The sequence below is a fragment of the Artemia sp. Qi Xiang Cuo genome, chromosome 4 (assembly GCF_049724085.1).
Source record: "Artemia sp. Qi Xiang Cuo chromosome 4, ASM4972408v1, whole genome shotgun sequence".
Classification (NCBI taxonomy): Eukaryota; Metazoa; Arthropoda; class Branchiopoda; order Anostraca; family Artemiidae; genus Artemia; species Artemia sp. Qi Xiang Cuo.
Genome location: NC_142797.1, coordinates 43,547,715 through 43,566,904, shown reverse-complemented (window position 1 = coordinate 43,566,904; position 19,190 = coordinate 43,547,715). Strand labels below are relative to the sequence as shown.

Sequence of the window (19,190 nt, the reverse complement as noted above, 5' to 3'; positions counted from 1 at the left end):
CTTGGCTATGTTCAAATTAACTCGTGTGAGGGTTTGGATTCGGTTATTTAACTGCCAGTGGATTAATCTTGCTAAAAGTAAATATTGCTGCGGTATGACGAGTATAAGAGGTATTAATAGTAAACTAACAGGACACAAACTTTTCATTAATTGAAAAAGGAGAACACCAGCAATGGTTTCAAAGGGGGGGGGGGGTCTGCTGTACGGTAGTATACTAGTTTTTTTTTGTGTCAAAAAGCATTATTTTAGTCATTGAAGATACGAATAAACGGTCTTAATAGAAAACTTTCATTTTCATCGTATTTCTATAACTGAACAAGGAGACAAATCGTCTTGAAATTAAGCATAAAGTAAATCGAAATTATTTGTTAGAAGATAAATTCCTTAAATTAAGACTAGAGGAGATATTAGAAGGAAGTTAAGTTTTTCTAGGCGGGGGGGGGGGGGGTCACACGTAATATACAAACAATCCTATCCCGGGATTTCTAAGCAAGGTTTTCACCCTGTCTCCATTTCGAAATTGCTGTCATCTAATAAAACTATTTTGAGTGTGTTTTATTACTTAAAAGCAACAAATAAACGCCAAAAGGATAGGTTTTTAGGGGGTAGGCACTGTCTAGTCAACCCCCCCGCCCCCTCCCTTTGGCAATATGTATGAACAAAGGAATCATAATTAATAAAAGGTATGCCTGAACAGAGATTTTTCAAGAAGTAAGCTAAAAAAGATTTCCAATTGTACCTAACGCATTATTACAAAAATGGAAAACATTCCTCGAAATAGTACTGCAGAACAAGATTTCTAATAGAAACAGGATAGCCCTAAAAGTGCCTGAAATAAATAACTTAATATATTGCCCAAAAATATGATTAATTAAATCATTAATTAAAATATATGCTCTAAATCATCCAAGTATACTATTAACCAATGAAAGACTTTTTTAGGTCAGCATACTCCAATTAATTTATTACTTACTCAGCCTGGTCAAGTTAAAAAATAGTTGGGAAAACCAAGGAAAAAGGTCATTTGTTAACCAAAAACGTCGTTATTAAACTTTAAGTACGAAACATGCAAGTCAATGAAAAGGTTAAAAAACCGGTCGTTCTCCACCATTGTTATTTTCAACTATTCATCTTTGCCTTTCTTCTTCTAATTTTTACATCTTTCATTTTTGTTCTTTCTTCCTGTGTTGAGCATCAGTATTATAGCCCGTGGAGGCTCTACGACCGACAGAAGTGAGAAACAAGTACGAAAGGAATAATAATAGTTAGAATACGCCAACTATTTCCATGAAAATGAAAAAAACGGTATCTTGAGAAAGTCTAGCTTAACGGAATTGTAAAAGCTTAAAGTTTTTTGCCCCCCCCCCCGCCACCTTGCCCCTTCTATATAAAAATTTCTGCGTACTCGCCTTCTCATAGATAATCAGTTTGTAGTATTAGTCATTGGAGTTCGTAATGACTAATACTCGAAGCAAACATAGTTCTTCAAGTATAATTAAAAAATTAGCTAAAACCCGGTTTTGATCGTTATAATCTCCTAATATAGTTTTGTTTCTACCTTCCTGATTTATGGATTTATTTTCTCGTAGAAAGTCAAACTACATAATTTTTTCCTTCTTCTGATTTTGCTTATATTATTTTTTTCTGCGGTTTATAATTATTCCTTCTGTTGGGTTGTAGAAGTTTTATTAAAGTGTTAATTGTAGGTGATTATAAGATTTGTTTTCCAACAAGAAATCGTACAACAAATAAATATACAAATACAACACAACTGATCCCCACGAAAAGATTTATATTTTGAATGAAAGGAATCTATATTATGTATATTAAACTATATTTTGACGTTGCAATCATTAGTTTTACGAATTATGTTTGTCAATAGAGAAATTGAGTTGCTGTTCTGATTTCTGGTGCAGGGTTGCACCAGAAATTTTTAATATTGTAATTTGTATTGTATTTTATTGTAATTGTAATTTGTAATTTATAATATTGGTAATTTGAGCTGCTGTTACGTTTTTTTTCCTTTTCTTTTTTTTGCCATATCTTGGCAATCATTTTCTTCATATAAAATCAAATAAAATGAAAAAAAAAATGTTGTTAGCGTAATGGGAGTAAAATACCAATAATAATTAGACTGCGAAACACAGTTTTTAGTCCAAAAAATTATTCTTGTACTCTCCTAGTAGCTCAGTTTACTTTCACTACTGTTTGTAAGTTTTACGTTACTTGTAGTGTTTTGGGTAAACAAAAACAAAAACAGCTTTTTTTAACCACGAACACTAAAATTAAACAAAAAATGCATTAAAAAGCTTCAGCTGTCAAAATTTATTTATGTGGAAAATTCGAAACGCTCAAATTTTGTAAATGAAAAACAAGTTTCAAAAATTATCTTGCAAAACTGCTGATGATGGGAAAAGTCTAATTGATTTTCCGAGTTTGCCGTAAAGATCTATGTTACAGTCACCATTTTGATTCTTGAGACCAAAAGCTGTTCAATTTTGTTCCTTGGTGATAAGGCCCTATCGGGCAACAGGCATAGTAAATAGGTAAAACCGTACCGTGTACTTCTGTCTGACGATCGAAGAAGAGAAATTTGGCCGTTTCCTCATACACAGAACTTTGTCTTTTTCCCCTACCCCCCCCCCCCCAAAAAAAAAAACTTAATGAAAGTCATCTTGAATAGAGCTCACATCCCCTATGCCTTATCAAGGAAAGAACATAATTTGAAGGCTCCTCCCCACAAAATTTGTCTTAGTGACCTCACCCTACAAAAAAAGGTCTAGAGTCTTAAAATATAGTTTTCTCGGTACAATTGAAATCGTTAGGGACCAAATCAGTGGCACCATTTCAGAAAAGCTCAAGGGGGGGGGCAAGATTTTGGGCCCCCGTCCAGACTCAAAATAAATGTAATTACTGTTTTCGGTAGACTACTCTTTAGATTAGTCTTCGAATACACATTAAAGCAATATAATTTATTTAGAGTTTGCCTTTTGCAACCTGGTTAGGGGACCAAAAAATCGTTACAAGATGGAACATTTACCACACAAATTAAAAACTGAAGGTTACGTGCAGTTGCTTAAGCAATGGCTATCTCCTTGGCTTCATTTTTGTGCAGTCGTCCACAAGCTTTTCAAAATCAAGCTCCTTCACAGCAGCCTTTTCAGAGAACATAAGGAGCAAATGCGAAAGTCGCTCGTTGTCCATTGTTGTCCGAAGGTCTCCCCCCCCCCAAAAAAAAAACCTTTGCTGGTAAATATCCTTTTGCTGGCTTGTTGTTGGAAAACTTTTCATGGAGGGGATTACCGGTATGATTTTAAAAACAATAAGAAATTAAAGTCTTTTTCAAATGAAAGTGCGCAAGAAACATATTCACCTGAGATCGTCCGCAAGAAAGTTTCTGGGTGGAATTTTCAGCTAGAATGGAATTGTCTTGGGGGAATATCCCTGGAGGGTGGGTGTTTTTACGTGAGAAGAGCTTTCCAAAATAGAATTTTTCTCCTCCTTCCTCCGGAGAGGAAGGAATTTTTCATGGAGGAGAGCCAGATTTCCCGGTATTATTTGAGAACGATTAGAAATTACATTAAAAAAAAACTGAAAGTGAGGAGCAACATCAAAGCTTAAAATGGATAGAAATTATTACGTATACTTTAGTATAGTTTAGTATATAGCATACATATATACTATAGTACAGTTTAGTATATAGCATACGTATACGTATACTTTTAATTAATCGTAAGTTTTGACTTTTCGTCCCAATTCTTTAAGAGCGACTCCTGAAACAGAATGGCCGTTTAATAGGAATAGTAAACTTTTTTTTTTTAATTTCCAATCATTAGTTATGAAACATTGTCGGTGGTTGCAGAGTAGGGACAAAGGATTGTGCCTGAAACCACCTTAAGGGAGCCGGATTTTCCGGCATAATCTGATTAATAATCAGAAATTAAAATTTAGAAAAATAAGTTTTTTCAACTGAAAGTACAGAAAAAATTTTCATTTGGCAGCCAAATGAAAAAAAAAACCCAGCTTCTCTTATGTTTTTTTGCGTATATTTTGGAAAAATAAAATTTATTTCCCGGCAGAATTACTACCTAATACTCTTGTGTGACGATCAAAGAAGAGAAATTTGGCCATTTCTTAATAAACAGAACTTTAAGTCCCCTTTCCCTACCCCCCCCCCCCCCCAAAAAAAAAATATTATGAAAATCTCAACTCGATCCCCGGGCCATGGGATAAAACAATATAGTTACCAAATTACGTATAGTATTTATTACCTTTTAATGAAACTTACTGACCGTGTGAAACACACTCAGTTTTCAGGCATAAGAAAAAAATGTGTTCCCTTTGTCAGGATCGAAACTCCCCTGAATGTATAACGAAGAAATACTTGCTTCAGGTATTCGTTGTTTAAGATCCAGAAATTGTTTTCTGACTAGTGACTGCTTGAGCTTTATGGACTCTTACCAATAATAAAAAGTAAAGATTGATGGACCACAGTCAGGGTGTGGACTCATGCGGTAAAGCAGATATATTGTCTATATTAGCATAGAGCTTTGGTTGATTAATTTGATTTTTTTAGGACAAAATTATAAAAGGCAGTATAAATCCTATGAAACTTAATGTGAAGAAGAAAGATTGTGTACCTGGTGAGATTATTTGGACGTGTCTCTCTGGAAGCCCTTTTTGGCCGTCTGTAGTTAGCTCGGATGGGAATAATGGATGTATTAAGTATACAGCCAAAGGTTAGTACATTCTATGTAACGTGTACTTAGCCTTTATATGCCCATGTCATGTATATGCTAAATTGGCAGTCTTTACCGAGAATCTGCGAGACATAAATCGAAAGAAAAATAGACTTTGAATAATTATTGAAAAAAATTGTGTTCATTGTATTTTTCAATCGTGCTCATTATATGTTTAAATTATTGTTCATTATGTTCATTATATATAAAAATCGTGTTAATATTCATTTTTGATTTATTAGATTGCATGATACTTCTTTGACATTTACCTGTGTTAAATCGGTATTATTGCCTGTGTTGGATGGTAGAAGTTTCTCATCGCAGAAACGTGGCTTAAGACATAGAAACGGTGAATAATTCCTGGAACTTCCATAACTAAAACCTTAAGAGCGCAAATTTCTCAACATACTTGGTTTTCTTGAATGTTTTCTACTTGACAACGTCAGCGTGAAGAGCGCCACTATAAGTCGAAAAGGGAACTTTACTCAGTTGATTCTTCTAAAAATAATCTAACACTTGTTTGTTTTTGTTGGAGTAGTTTTTGTTATTTTCCATTAGTATTGCGAAATCCTAAAGACGAATAATTACAATAACCACGGAAACCAGTTAAAGGGCTGTGGCACCCCTAGAAAAAAAACTATACACCTGAAATATCGCTAAAACAAAGGCTAAAAAACAAAGACAAGGTATCCTTGATCTTGTATGTTCTATATTACCCTCTGTGAAGTCAATTCCAAAGGGAGGTGGTATCCTACCGCTAACTGTATATGAACAAAGTTCGCTGGTGTTACCCCTTATCCTTTTATCTCAAGTATGTGGAGACTTCACTGAAGTTGAACAACAGTGAGCAAGCTCTTTTGTTCAAAACTAGTCAAGCTGGACTAGTCTTCTGTTAAGTGGGATTAATCTTTAAACCCCTCTGTCGTCTATTCAATCAAAAAAATTAAACAATGATAACTAAAGGCCCTACTCTGTTGAGCAAGGTGCCCAATTTGAAGTGAATTTTCTTTTCAAATCAGGGTTTTGAATCTTTTTTGTTGTCAAAAGGCGAAGAATTAAGAGTCAGTTTTGAACTGAACTTTACAGATTGTTCTATGAAATATTTCCTAAGAAGTGAATATGGAAATCTGACCTGAAGCTATGGATGAATAATAATCCAATCGGCCTCATAAAACAGTGCGATGAAAACGTCGTTGTCAGCGAAATCCTAAAGGCCATAGAAAAATGTATGCTCTATGAGCTAAATATACTCATTACTTGAGAAAAGCTTACAGTAAGCATACCTGAACTGAGCTTAAAAAAAAGTTTCGTGTCCTCTCCCCCTCCCTTCCTATCCAAGTCTATTCTAGGTAAATTGAGCGCAACAAAAATACTCAGTATGCAGTTAGATCTGAAGTGGAATACACTTTCCAGCAGATTAAATCAGGGTATATCGTTAAAAATCCTTTCTCCATCTTATAGTGGAGGAAAAATACGGTTTGACCTCGGGGAAATTGCAACAGAATTTTTTTTCACACCAAAATGTTCAGAAAAATCAGCTTAATCACACAAAAAAATCCCCCCGAATCCCCCTTGCACGAATCACCCGAAATCTCCCTTGAAAGGGGAAAATAAGGGGGGAAATCAGAATTTCTATTTGAACGTATTTTGGGGTTTAAGTGGTCGTTTTCTTTCAAATTAAGCATGAAGAATACGAACCGACGTCAGAAATCACGTTTTCCGTACCCAAGTATCAATTTTTACCTTTACGAAACGGGGGGGGGGGGTAAAGTACGCATAGCAGTATTTGCCGGAGTCCTGCGGCTAAAGGATCATTTTATATCAAATAAAGTACCGTATTGCCAAAAATGAGGTCAAAAAGTAGTTTTTTTTTACTGTTTACCTCATTTCCACCTTTAAGGGGCCTGTAATATGAGTGGTTGCCAAGTATAATATCTTGAAAAACCACTTCTTTAATCGAGATCAAAAATTCAGATCAATCAGTTATAAAAGAAAACTTTTAGAACTCAGGTAAAGTAATCGCAAGAATATTTTGATTTTAAAGCACAACCTAAAGCTAATTCTTCTTCCTGCTCGTCTTCGTTATCGTCCTTATCCTGTCTTGCTGCAGCGTTAGTGCATAACGCCCCTTTACATTCCCCTCAGGCAAAACTGCAGGGCAAACGGTTCCGACGGCAGCTGCATCTGAGTGACTCGCACCCGCTGGTGCACTGGCACCACACCATCTTCAGTAGGCTCTCCGGTGCTGGTGAAGCATCTGTCATAATGGGAAGATACATATTCCGTGACGAAGAGAGGCGCCAACCCCACTCTTCGGGCTTTAGCAAATTTGACGTGTCTTGCCACTTCATTATTTGAAAATAGCACCTGCAAAAGGGATGCTTTGCGGCAGCCAAAGTCGGTGGAAGCCGCTCTGCCTGAACAAAAGCATTTGCACTTGCAACCCGCATTGTAAATGATCGCACCCGGGCATCCTTCAGGGTCTTCTCATTGCTTTTCCCTTTGCATATGAAGAGCAAACCTTTCTCTCCAGCTTCTGAAATCTTCCGGTGGTCGGATCCTAGTGTCATGAAGATCTTGCAAGCATCCTTAAAAATCCCATCTTTAAGTGACAAGGAAACCACTGCTGGTTTCCCTACAACGTGAAGTCTAAATGTTGAATTGCAGCCAGACATTGCTTGGCAAACGAGTAGATTTTCTGCTGCTTTGGTTCCTAGTTTGTTCTTGATCCTTTTTATGTCGTACACTCATCCATTATTTTCATGTGTTTCTGTCTGTATAAAGATATCACATGCATCAAGCTTGGCATGGTACAGCAGAAGGACTAACAGGTCGGTATCATTCCCAATCAAATTGGTCGATGAAGTTTCAGTACAAACTGACTGAAGTTTTTACAACGAACATATCGACATCAAGCTGAGCATGTACAACTTTGCATCCTGAGTTCACCAGCCTTTCAGTTAGTAGGTCGATGAAATGCTGTTTATTTTTATAATTTCTCATAAATCCCTCCTTACTTTTGGCGATCTTCCTGTTAGGAGAGAATTCAATCATTGCACACGACAAACCATTGGTTCTCTTCAGCTGTGTGCAATTTTTCGTCGTCGGTGTATTAGTGTATGAGTCTAAAACTACCGCTTCCTGGCCGAAATGTTTTGTGACATAATCTACGTAAGATCGTGCCACCTCAGAATATGTGGATACGGCAGTCCACGGGATTTTATGGACTAGCCAGCCACCGTCCAAAACTCTCTGAGAGAATGGCAATGTCATTGGACCCTTAAGTCCCTCAGTTTTCATCAGTGCATTTGTTAGAGAGGCTTTGTGGGCTGTCCTCATCACCTCGAACGAACTAAAGAGCGATGGTGGAAAAGTACAGAGCTCGAACGACAGAACCTCATTCAAGTCAGAACCACTGTTGCTAGCCACTGCAGCTAGGCGTTGAAAGATTAGAGCAGGGTCGACCATTACCCTCTCGCTATTTATCACCACAGATGACTTCTCAGCCATATTTACAGCTTTCTCCTTTCTCCTGAAAACATATTTGCCAATGTCTTTCGCTTCCATATCCTACAGAGTCGTTTCTCCCAGATTTGGCATCGTCTACGTTTACAGATGATGAAGCGCGGACACCAGTAACCACGTTCAACAGCTGTGATTCCTGCCTGAAGGGTTCTAGGGGCTCATTGTATTGAACTATCTTTTCGATGTCCGCCATGTCTCTAGCTCTCCTCGAAGATATCACTTCTGCGTGATTTTCAATAGTCAACTCCGCGAGGCCAGTCAGTTTCTGCATGCGTTCGTTAACTAGAACCAAAGTAGGCATAGCAGATGTCCAAAATGTCTGCTGTAATTCAGTCATGCCTCTACCTCTCGTCGGACCGCCACTCGTTTTCATACTTCTAATTAACGTCTGTTCGATCACCAAATCAGGAGAAAGTGCTGCCCAGTAGTTGTCATTTCTTCGGATGAACAGGTATTCCTGTAACGTTCTGTACTGCCCTGGATTGTCTTTCCTCAACTGAAACATCGACTGCACGAACAGCCAAGTAGACTTCGTGTAAACATTGTGGCCGGAAGCAGCAAAGTAAGGAAGTAATTCCAACAACGACTGTAGATAAAGCTCAAGGTTGCCACTTCGTTCACCTTTCAGGTTTTTTCTCAGGATTCCAAGTAGGTCCATATACTTAAACCAAAAACAGGCAGTTCTGGATCCGGTAATCGTTCTTTTGCACTTTGAACTATTTCATAGATAAGCTCTGCTGCTTCCGACACCTGCACTCCGTCGATGTCATCTCCTTCAAGGAGAGACTCGTACGCCGTTTTGCTCTGGTAGCATGTCATTGCCATCAAACGCTCTGTTACCGAGTTCTGATGATAAAAGGTTCGCATAAAGGGCTACCTCCAACAGACCATGGCCTTTCACTGCACGAGAGTCAGCTTTGCCTTGTAACATACTACGCCCAGTGTTAGGCGCATATACTTGACTTAGGATTTCCAAATGTCCCGAGTCGGCCATAAGGAAGCCAATGGCTCCTAGGAAACTCATGCGTGTGTGAAATCCACCCAGGACAACAATAGCATTTCTTAAAGCACTAGTGGCAGGCTCTGCATCGACGATACACTTCGCCTTCCAGTAAAGCGGTTGGTCAAAGATAATGACTAGAGTTTTTTACAGCTCGATTAGCGCGCTCGTTAGCATGCATAAGTGTAGAATAAACACAGGAGATATTGCTTGGGTTGTGGTTAATCCTTGGCGAAAAACGAATATTCGATGTTCCCGGATGAGGTAGCTTTTGGTGTATTGACCATATAAAGGCCGACCAGCTCATGTATGAGCTTTTGAAAAAACCAAAGATGCGCCAGAGCGTTTCAACCTCCATTCATTGTCATAAGTGTCACAATTTTTTGTCAAGCAAACAAAAGTCCTTGGTTGCGACTTGGCGGGTTTTTGGTAAGTGTAGAATGGCATGGTGCCGATTGACTTCATCTCATTTCCACTTAGTTCTTTTCTTGGCACTGAAAGCTCCGTTGCCGGAAACTCAGGTGTAGACACTTCAATAAGACCCATTCCATGAAAAGTGTTCAGGCCGTCGATAGTAGCGATATCATAATTGGCGTTGTCTCCTACATACTGAAAAAAAATATGCTTTCTCTTTGGACTCTTCCAACAACGTTTGATATACTGCTCCACATCTCTCAAATCTTTTTACTTCTGAGTACGAAGAGCAGAAGCCGAGATTGTGCAGTTTATCAATTAAAAATCACAGATCCCAGTTTATTCTTTTGTCTTTTTTTTTGCGTAAGTAAAAAAAAACAAAAAAAACGGCACAAACATTGTATATAGCCTCGAACACGCCAGTCTTCTTTCAAGTACTGTGGTAGATGTCTCCACTGACTATAAAGAATGACACTAAAGAATGGAAACCGCAAACTGAGGGGGAGTGGAAGGGGATTCTGGAATACTGGTTTGAAATTAAACTGTTCGAGACTCGTATTCTAAGGTGCCATTCCTAGCTTGATTGGAAATGGTGAATCAACTGATAAGTGATTAAAATAACTAGTTCATGTTGGTCAATTTTCACAGCCGTTTTAGGTAAGATGAGGTACTTGACCACGTAAAATTAAGTTTTTAGCTTCATTTTGGAATTCGCCGCCATTGATTTCATAGGAAACGACCAAATAATCCAGTAGTCTCTTAATTTCAAGTTTTACCCCGCCACCATCCGCCCTTTATGGGTAGAAATGGGCATTAGGGTACTGAAAAATTAAAATCTGAAATCTTATTTGGATTCAGCATGCTTGATTTGATAGGAAACAACTATTCAAACTCCAAAATATTTACAACCCCAAAAATCGATTTCCCCCCTCATTGTCCCCCTTCAAGGGCAAATTTGGGATACTGGTGCAGGAGGATTCGGGGGGATTTTTTTGCGTGATTAAGCTGATTTTTCTGAACATTTTGGTGTAAAAAAAAATTCTGTTGCAATTTCCCCGAGGTTTGGCCATTGTTTTCCGTATCTTTCCTCCACTATTAAACAATTTGCTACATCTGTCCAGATCTGAAATTAATTGATTCTTCCTAAGTTAAGGCCTCTCTTGAGTATATTGTCTTGTTTTACATCGTGGACTAGCCTAAGACCAGTGCTCGAAATTTTAAACTATCTTAAAAAGATTCGTCAATTATACTCGGAGGATCTTACATGACTTAGGATGAAGTCTTAAAGAAGACTGAACCTAGTGTCACTCGGAAGAGAGACGTCATCTTCTGACTATGAATTTTGGACTTACTTTGCTCAACTCTGGCGTTCACTGATGTCTCCTCCCTGTGGTGGAAGAAAGGATCTTGATCCCTTTTTATACAAAATTTGTGACGCAAAGAGCTGGAAAACTCACCATAAAATCTTAACCCATTTATGTCAACGATGAGGTAAAAAAAAATTATTATACCCTGTATATATACTCTGCTTTATTACTAATTTTAAAAGTTACTTTTTTTGCCCTTATGATCATTATGCTATATGGTTATTCTCGATGTACTTTGAGGAGATAGTTTGATGGCGGTTTCACTATTAATAATAAATATATTTTTACGCATTCTTTAAATTCTCAAGCCCAGTATACTAGGATATAAATCGCTTGCCATTTCAAACATGTGCAAGCTACTTCTTTGGTTGATAGTCCAAATAATTTTTTTTTCTGGATCTTGCATTTCTAAGTGGACGGCGAATTATATCCTGAAAGGCTGTACTTTCGTTCGTATTTGTCATTTTGATTTACTTCTTTGTTATAGGCCTTTATGTTCACGTCAATTTCTTGAATGACATGGGAAGACGTGCTTGGATTCATCGAAAATCAACTTTGACTTATAATGGGAAAGACCATTTTTTAGGCACTGTTCAGTCAATGAAGAGAGAGGTAAAATCAATTATGCTTGACCTAATTTTTTTTTTTAATACGTTTACCGGGTATCTTGGTTCTATCACCAGTATTTTTCATTAACGAAGGAAATATGAATGCTTACGCATCTAAGAATCCAATATCCCCAAGTCCCTTTTCATTTTTGAAGTTTTGAAGAGTCAAAGCACTTGATTGACTCTCAGCTTTACATATTCACAAGCGCATTCTGGGCAAATAAGGCTTAACTCGTTTTAATGAACTTTTCTTTCTTTTCTGTATTCCCATTTTTATGTATAATGTGTGAAAATAAGGACTTATTGATAAAGTAAAATTTTCAAATGAAACATTTTTACGTAGATCGAAAAAAGCCAGGGTTTTTTTCGATTTTTTCTAACGGCGAATTTCGTATGTTTGATCTAAAAGTGTTCTGTTTAGAACATAACGTTAGGTTTGGTTTGAATACCGATATAGTTGAATAATCCAGCCCTACATTGTTTGCTTGTATTCAAAAATAGGATTATGATTATGTTTGACTTCTAAGCCAAAATTATGACTTCATAATTTTTAAATTTGACTTCAAATCCTAGTCAATGACGAGTTAAAAAGTTCAAAAATTAAGCAAGTAAGAGAGTTTAGTATTTAACAGTGCTAATTCAATTCAATTATAATTATGGTTCTCTGCTGGCTGAGATGGTGTTGATAACATTTTCTTTTATTCTTTTAGAACTTAACTTCTCTCTGGATAGATTCACATAAACATAAGAAAAACCTGCAAAAAGTTAAAAATGCACTCGCCCCATCTATTGTATCTGCCTCCCCCTCCCCGAAGTATTTGTCAAAGACCTTTCCTCTTCAGAAAAATTCGGATAAAGCTCTCTTAAATACTACAATGTTTGTCTATTTAAGTTTAGAGGTGTGCTTTTTTTCAAGTATCAATCTCTCCAGAAAATTACTTTCTTCGCCCTTTCTGTTATTTTTCTCTGTTGAAGAATTTATTTTTGAAGACCTTGAGATTTTACTGATTATTTTTTAGCCTGATACTTATTATCTCGTTTCTCTCTTTTGTCATTTCTTTTTTTGTAAAGCTCATATTTATTGATGGGTGCTTAAATTCTTTTTCTTTTCCAGTTAATTACAATGACAAGGAACAAGTTGTCAGTTAATGTTCCTCCTAAATATTTAGATGCCTGGGAAGAGGCTGTTAGACAAGCTGAAGATCTGAGAAGCGTCAACAGGTAAGGACTCTCTTTAACCAACGGAATATCAGGTTTAATATTCATTTTTTTTCTCCAGCAACCATGAAATCATTCAAAATTTAGAATTCTAATCGTCTTAGCCTTATTGCACATTAGTTCCGCCTGTGCCATCAGAGACACCCGGAAAAAGCCATCTGTCATCTTTACGATGTGCTGCTGCCTAGATGTCTTCCCACTGGGGTTGGATTATCGCGTGAATGTGCTTGACGTTGCGCTAGTAGGTGCTGTGAAGCGTATTTTTGGTGTTCCTCTTCTTCGGGCTCCCTCCTGCTGACACTCCCAGTACCGTTTGGGAAAGTCGTTACTGTTCTTCTCTGCCTTTAGGAAATGTATTAGCATCGGGAGACCGAAAAACTTTTGCCACTCTTAAAGGAAATTCAAACCCATAATATATATTCTGATAAGCTAGGAATACGAGAATAATATTTGATGCATTTTTACTTAATTAACACCAAACTATCACCACAATATTCCGTATTCCTGTTGAGTTCACGAGGAACAGACTCTACTGAATAACCCTGGAAAACTGGCATCGAACCTTCACTCTGCCAATTCTCTGTGCCAAGAATCTGTTCGTCACATGGAGAATGTAATACTTGGTTGAACTTTTTCTTATAACTTGAATGTTCCATATAAGTATACGCATTGATGAAAAAAGCTCCGCTGTCCCTAATCAGTTTGCAAGAAAAGTGAATAATTTTTTGTGGATCAAAATCTATTGTAACCACTTGAAGAAACAATGGTGGTACCCCTGGGGCTACCTCTATTGTTATTTCTTCTACCTTGTTGAAGACCTGACTCAGATTCTTTTCTCCAAAAATCAGCCCAGGGTTTTATTTTTGACTGCCTTTTCGTGAATTGCGAATTCACTTCGTTTGAGGTCATCAGCGCTAATAAACTCATGCCCTTTTTTAAATCTCTTTTCAGTGTTTTACCACTTGAAGGCTTTCTACTACTACTACTACTACTAACAACTCACCGCAGCACCAAGCCGCCTGAGGCCGACACAGCTACGCACGTTCCTCCTCCATCCCTATCTGTACAAAGCCTCCCTCTTTAAACCCTCCCAGGAAATTACGATTCCCCTTAAATCTTTCCTTACGATATCCTCCCATCCCAACCGAGGACAACCGGATTTTCGTTTAGCACAAGACGGTTGGCTGAAAAGGGCAATCTTTAGCAGTCTGTCATCCTTCATCCGCTGAGCGTGAACCGCACTTTTCGTACAGCTTACTGTTTGAAATACGGCGTGTCAGTCTGGTGCCCAAAGCAATCCATAAGCAATTTTTTTGGAAAACATCTAGCAAATCTTCCTCCGTTTTTCTGAGCGCCCATGCTTCAGAACCATATTTAACCACTGTCATCGCTGTAGCTTTCTACATTCTAATCTTGGTTCGCAACCTTGTCTTCATATTCTTTCAAACTTTTTTCGACTGTGAAAAAACAGCTTGGGCCTTGGCTATTTAACATCCTCACTGCACCCACCGTCTATTAATAATATTACCAAGGTAATTGAAGCTGTCAACTTGATCGGTCTTGTCGTTAACCAGACACTTTTTCATCTTTACTTATTCCTAGCCATAGCAACTTAGTCTTCTTAACAAGCCCATTTTAGCACCCCGATCTCATAGAATCTTTAAAATTTCATTCATTTTGCACACACTTTCATCTAGGATGCTTAAATCATCCGCATAATTTCACCCCAGGAATAGTTTTCTTCCCCATTTGATTACGTCTTCTCCTATTGCCTTTCCTGCGCTCCTTAAGACAAAGTCCACCAAAATGATCAATATAAAGGTGGATAAAACACAACCCTGTTTAACTCCTGATTTAATACCAAACCAGCTTCTAACCTCATTACCTACCTTAACTGCAGTAGTGTTTTTCTCGTACATAGTACTAATCACTTTAATGTATTTGTCGTTTTTACCATACAAGCATAAGGCCTTCGCTAAAGCTCTTCTATCAGCTAAATCAAATGCTTGATCATAATCTATAAAACTGTGGACTAAAGGTGTTCGATGAATAGGCCGTGACGCACTGTTGGTGAGGGCTTTTGATATTTAACTTCACTACTGTTTCAGCCTCATTATCAGCTCGGCTCTCTGTCACAACTCCCAGATACTATTTTAAAAGCCTCAGAAACTTCCATACTTTCAGCAATTAGGTGATCTACTGGTCCTTCTTCTCTTGATTGTGTTTTTCTATTTTTCGGATTCAACTTTTTGTTTTCCACTAGACATTATCTCTTTCGCAAAATTAGAGGAGAATTCGTAAATAAAGAAACTGTCATTCGTATAGAGCTTTATCCCATCGGACTTGCGAGATGGTGCTTGGAAACGAGTGTCATTTAGTTCTAGTTTCAAATGTTTGCGATTTTTTCTTTGGCTTGTGGTACAACCAAACACACCTGACTACTCAATTGTCTTTAATACTTAGTTTGACTTCAACAAATGTTACAAAGTTCGGATGAGTTTAATTTTATCACTTCTGGCCCTGCTTGCATTCTAAACAAATCTTTTACATCACTGCAAAAAAGGTGTAAATCAGTTATTTAAATATTTTCTTCAAAGTATATGTTGAGGGTTGGTTTAGAGAAAGCTTATTGAGCAATATGTTTGACTTTCTAAGTACTCAATGCATTGGCGCGCTGACTAGTTCCACATAAACTATTCATTAGCACATCACATTCACTTTTCTTACTTCTCGTCTCTTCATATTCCCGCTCATTTCTGGACAATTTTTCTGTGGGTGATTTGCATTCAACTGAAGCAGCTTTGGATAGAACTTGAGGGAGCGTCTTTCCATGGTCTCTTTTAGGCGCAGAACCAAGTTCAATTTGAAATTAATTTCTTGTAAAAATTGAGGATCTGCTATACACTCGGAGGTAGTAGTATTCAATCCGCATCCCTTCTTAGATGAAACCTAGTTAAGAGCGAACTAATTTCGAAGCTATCGCTCTCTATTAGCATTAGTACTGAAAAAAAGGACATCACTGTTACACAGGCTAAAGTGTGATTTTTGAGGTTTTTAAAAATTGTCGAAAAGGGAGGAGGGGGGGATGAAAATCTCAGGCTAAAGGTTTCCAACTATTATAATTTCAATGGTGAACTTTTCAATGACACTAACGACTGCATGATTTTTTGTGAAAAATTGTCTTTTACTTTAAATGTTATCAAGATGAATTTATAGAAAAACGTAAGCATTATATTTCAAACACGCCCTTGAATAGCTCTATTTGATATTCCAGTGTCCCTAGCGCGGGAAAAAAGGACACATGAGTGCTACCCAAACTAAAATGAGATTCCCATCAGTTTTTAAGATATAGGGCTGAGGGTTCTTGAGGTGAGTTTTAAGGGTTTTTTCCTGTTGATTTTTAAGGATTTCGATAGCCTTTTCATCATTCTCGTGGTCCCAATATTATGGCGAGAAATCGATTAGCTTTGCTATCTTTTCAATGTACACACGAAAATGATCGGCAGTTTTTGCCGTCAGACATCGTGGATGTGCCGTGGCTTCATTCGAGTTGTTGGATCTTTTGCCTTTACACGCTTGAATTGTGGGATAAAATCGTTTGAAGTTTCATATATATATATATGTATATATATATATATATATATATATATATATATATATATATATATTTGTATATATATATATATATATATATATATATATATTTATATATATATATATATATATATATATTGTATATATATATATATATATATATATATATATATATATATATATATATATATATATATATATATATATATATATATATATATATATATATATATATATATATATATATATATATATATATATATATATATATATATATATATATATATATATATATATATATATATGTATATATGTATATATATATAGTATATATATATATATATATATATATATATATATATATATATATATATATATATATATATATATATATATTCTTTTTTTAGACAATCCAGGCTCAAGTTTGTTATTGACCAAGCTCAAAACTGTGCAAATAAGAAGAAAAAACTGGATCGTACTCTACAGGCAGTGAAGCTGGAAGAAGGTGGAAGTAGATGCTCTAGTATGATTGACTCTGTCTCTTCTGAGGTATTGTGAAATAAAAATTGACCGCTATTTTTATTCCATTATTATTTAATAAGAGTGACTCCAACGTGTAACTGTTAGTTTTATAAAAAAAAAAAAATAATGTACAATTCATCCTGCAAATAAAAAGTGGGAACCTTAATCATGCAAGGTCGTCACCTTAAATGAGGATGCAAATAAAAAGTGAGGGCCTTAATGACATGGTCCTAAAAGGGGAGAATTAAAAATAAAGGAGAAAGAAGGTTGCATTTATTGATAGTGTAGATTTTGAATTTGTTTTCTATCTTATACATTCGATCGCTGGTGGCTCGAGGAATTCTTTACAGTAAGCCTCTGAGGATTTTCTCACTTCTTTTGCTCCCATAGGAAACTTCCAAGAGGCAGATGCGTGAAAATCTACCAAAATCTGTATATTTTGACCCAAAAGCCACTAATTGTAAACAGCACATGGCTAAAGGCGAATCCAGGATTTTTATTCGGAGCGGACGGGGGGGGGGGGTTTAAAAAATAAAGAACAACACACCAAAATGTGTTCATATGCATTTTGATTGCGTTTTTACGAGTCGAACAAAAATTTCGGGGGGGGGGGGCGTTTGCTCTCCTTCCCTGGATACGGCCTTGTACATGGCTCTCCCGGGATATTAGTTTGATCCTCCGCTACAAGCGTATTTACTTTATAAAATTAGTTCGCATAGTAACGGAGTAATGTTTTTAAGCTCTTTAAGTCCTAAACATACAAGCAAAACCTACAGCACTAAACTTCAATTATCACTTGAATTAGTGGAGACAATGGAGGCAAGATACGTTAGAATTTAAAAAATGTAAAATTGAGCACTATTTATGTGTGAAGATAAACATAGAAAAATTTTGTCTTTCACTATTCGGGCATATTATTTTGATTTTTTTTAGATTGAAATAGTGGAAGTTACGGAGACGGATGTAATCCAACAAAATCAGTCGATTAACAAAGGACGCCGACAACCGCCCTCTCTTATTCCTATTTCTCCGTCCGTCCTGCAACCAAAAGTCAAACAAGAGGAATTTAGCGTTTCATTAAAGAAGGGAGAAGCTGAAACATTGGCTCGGAATAGAACTAAAACTGAAGAAAGTGGCCTGAAACCCAAAAGGAAGTATGTAAGAAAATCATTTCCTGATTTCGAGTTGTCAAGGAAAAAACTCAAGACAAATAGTCCGTCTGTTATAACTTCAGGGAATAAAAGGCAGAGTCATGATTTAAAAATAAGTATCAAGAAGAATGTTACAGTTTTTCAAAAGCCAAAAAGTAGTGGTGTAGCTAGTGTAAATGTAAAGAGCGCAGTCGAAATGAGTAGTACGACGTCTTCACGTATTCCCACTATAACTGCAATGTGTAGCTTGGAGCCCAAATCCAGACCAATTCTAATTGAATTAAGCGATGACGAGACTGATATTAAAACAAAACTCTCACTAACCAAAGCCATTCATGCTAAGAAACAAGTGTTTACACCTAAAATGAAAAATAGCACGAAAGTTGCTAGTCCTACTCCAGCACAAACACCTCCCTGTGTTTCACGTTCAAATAGTGTTGAATCACGCTTATCAGACTTGAGTTTGTTAAGTAATCGAGGTGTTAAACGAAAGCGAAGCATAGACAATTCTGATGAACTTCGTGCCCGGAAGCGCCATACCCTTTGTTTGGCATGCTCGGAAACTCGTGAATCACCTTTTGTAAAATGTAAAAGTTGCCGTGCCCCCTATCACAGCTACTGCGAACCAAACCTATCCAAGAACGGAAAGTGTAAAGAGTGCCTTAAGGCTTCAACTGTATGTTTCATTTGTAAGAAATCTTCGGGTGACCTGAAAAAATGCAGTCAGAACCCGTGTGTGAAGTTCTATCATAAATCATGCCTTGACGATTGGCCACAAACAAAAAGGATGGGGAATTCATTCATTTGTCCTTTGCACATTTGTCATACATGCTCTTCCGAAGATGAATCTCTAACGAGTCTTAGTGATAAGCTTCAAAAATGTGCTTTGTGTCCAACTGCCTATCATGCTGGTAAGTTTACCTTTTCTTTCTTTCTCTTTTATAACTCTCATCTTGTCTCAGATTCTGTTTTCCTATTTATTTATCCCTTTTGCTTACTGGAAAATTCAGGAACAAGCTCCTTGTATGTATCATATGTACCATAGCTATCAT

General features: G+C 36.9%; 1 protein-coding gene across 1 annotated transcript in view; it reads left to right on the top strand.

Annotated features, from left to right (window-relative positions):
* NSD (Nuclear receptor binding SET domain protein) overlaps positions 1 to 19,190 on the top strand; it is a 123,172-nt gene that overhangs the window by 74,508 nt on the left and 29,474 nt on the right. The window contains exons 7-11 of the mRNA XM_089088321.1: positions 4,577 to 4,739; positions 11,533 to 11,657; positions 12,768 to 12,874; positions 16,873 to 17,014; positions 17,921 to 19,049. Of these exons, the coding sequence (XP_088944447.1) occupies positions 4,577 to 4,739; positions 11,533 to 11,657; positions 12,768 to 12,874; positions 16,873 to 17,014; positions 17,921 to 19,049 (1,666 nt within the window). The remainder of the gene's footprint in view (positions 1 to 4,576; positions 4,740 to 11,532; positions 11,658 to 12,767; positions 12,875 to 16,872; positions 17,015 to 17,920; positions 19,050 to 19,190) is intronic.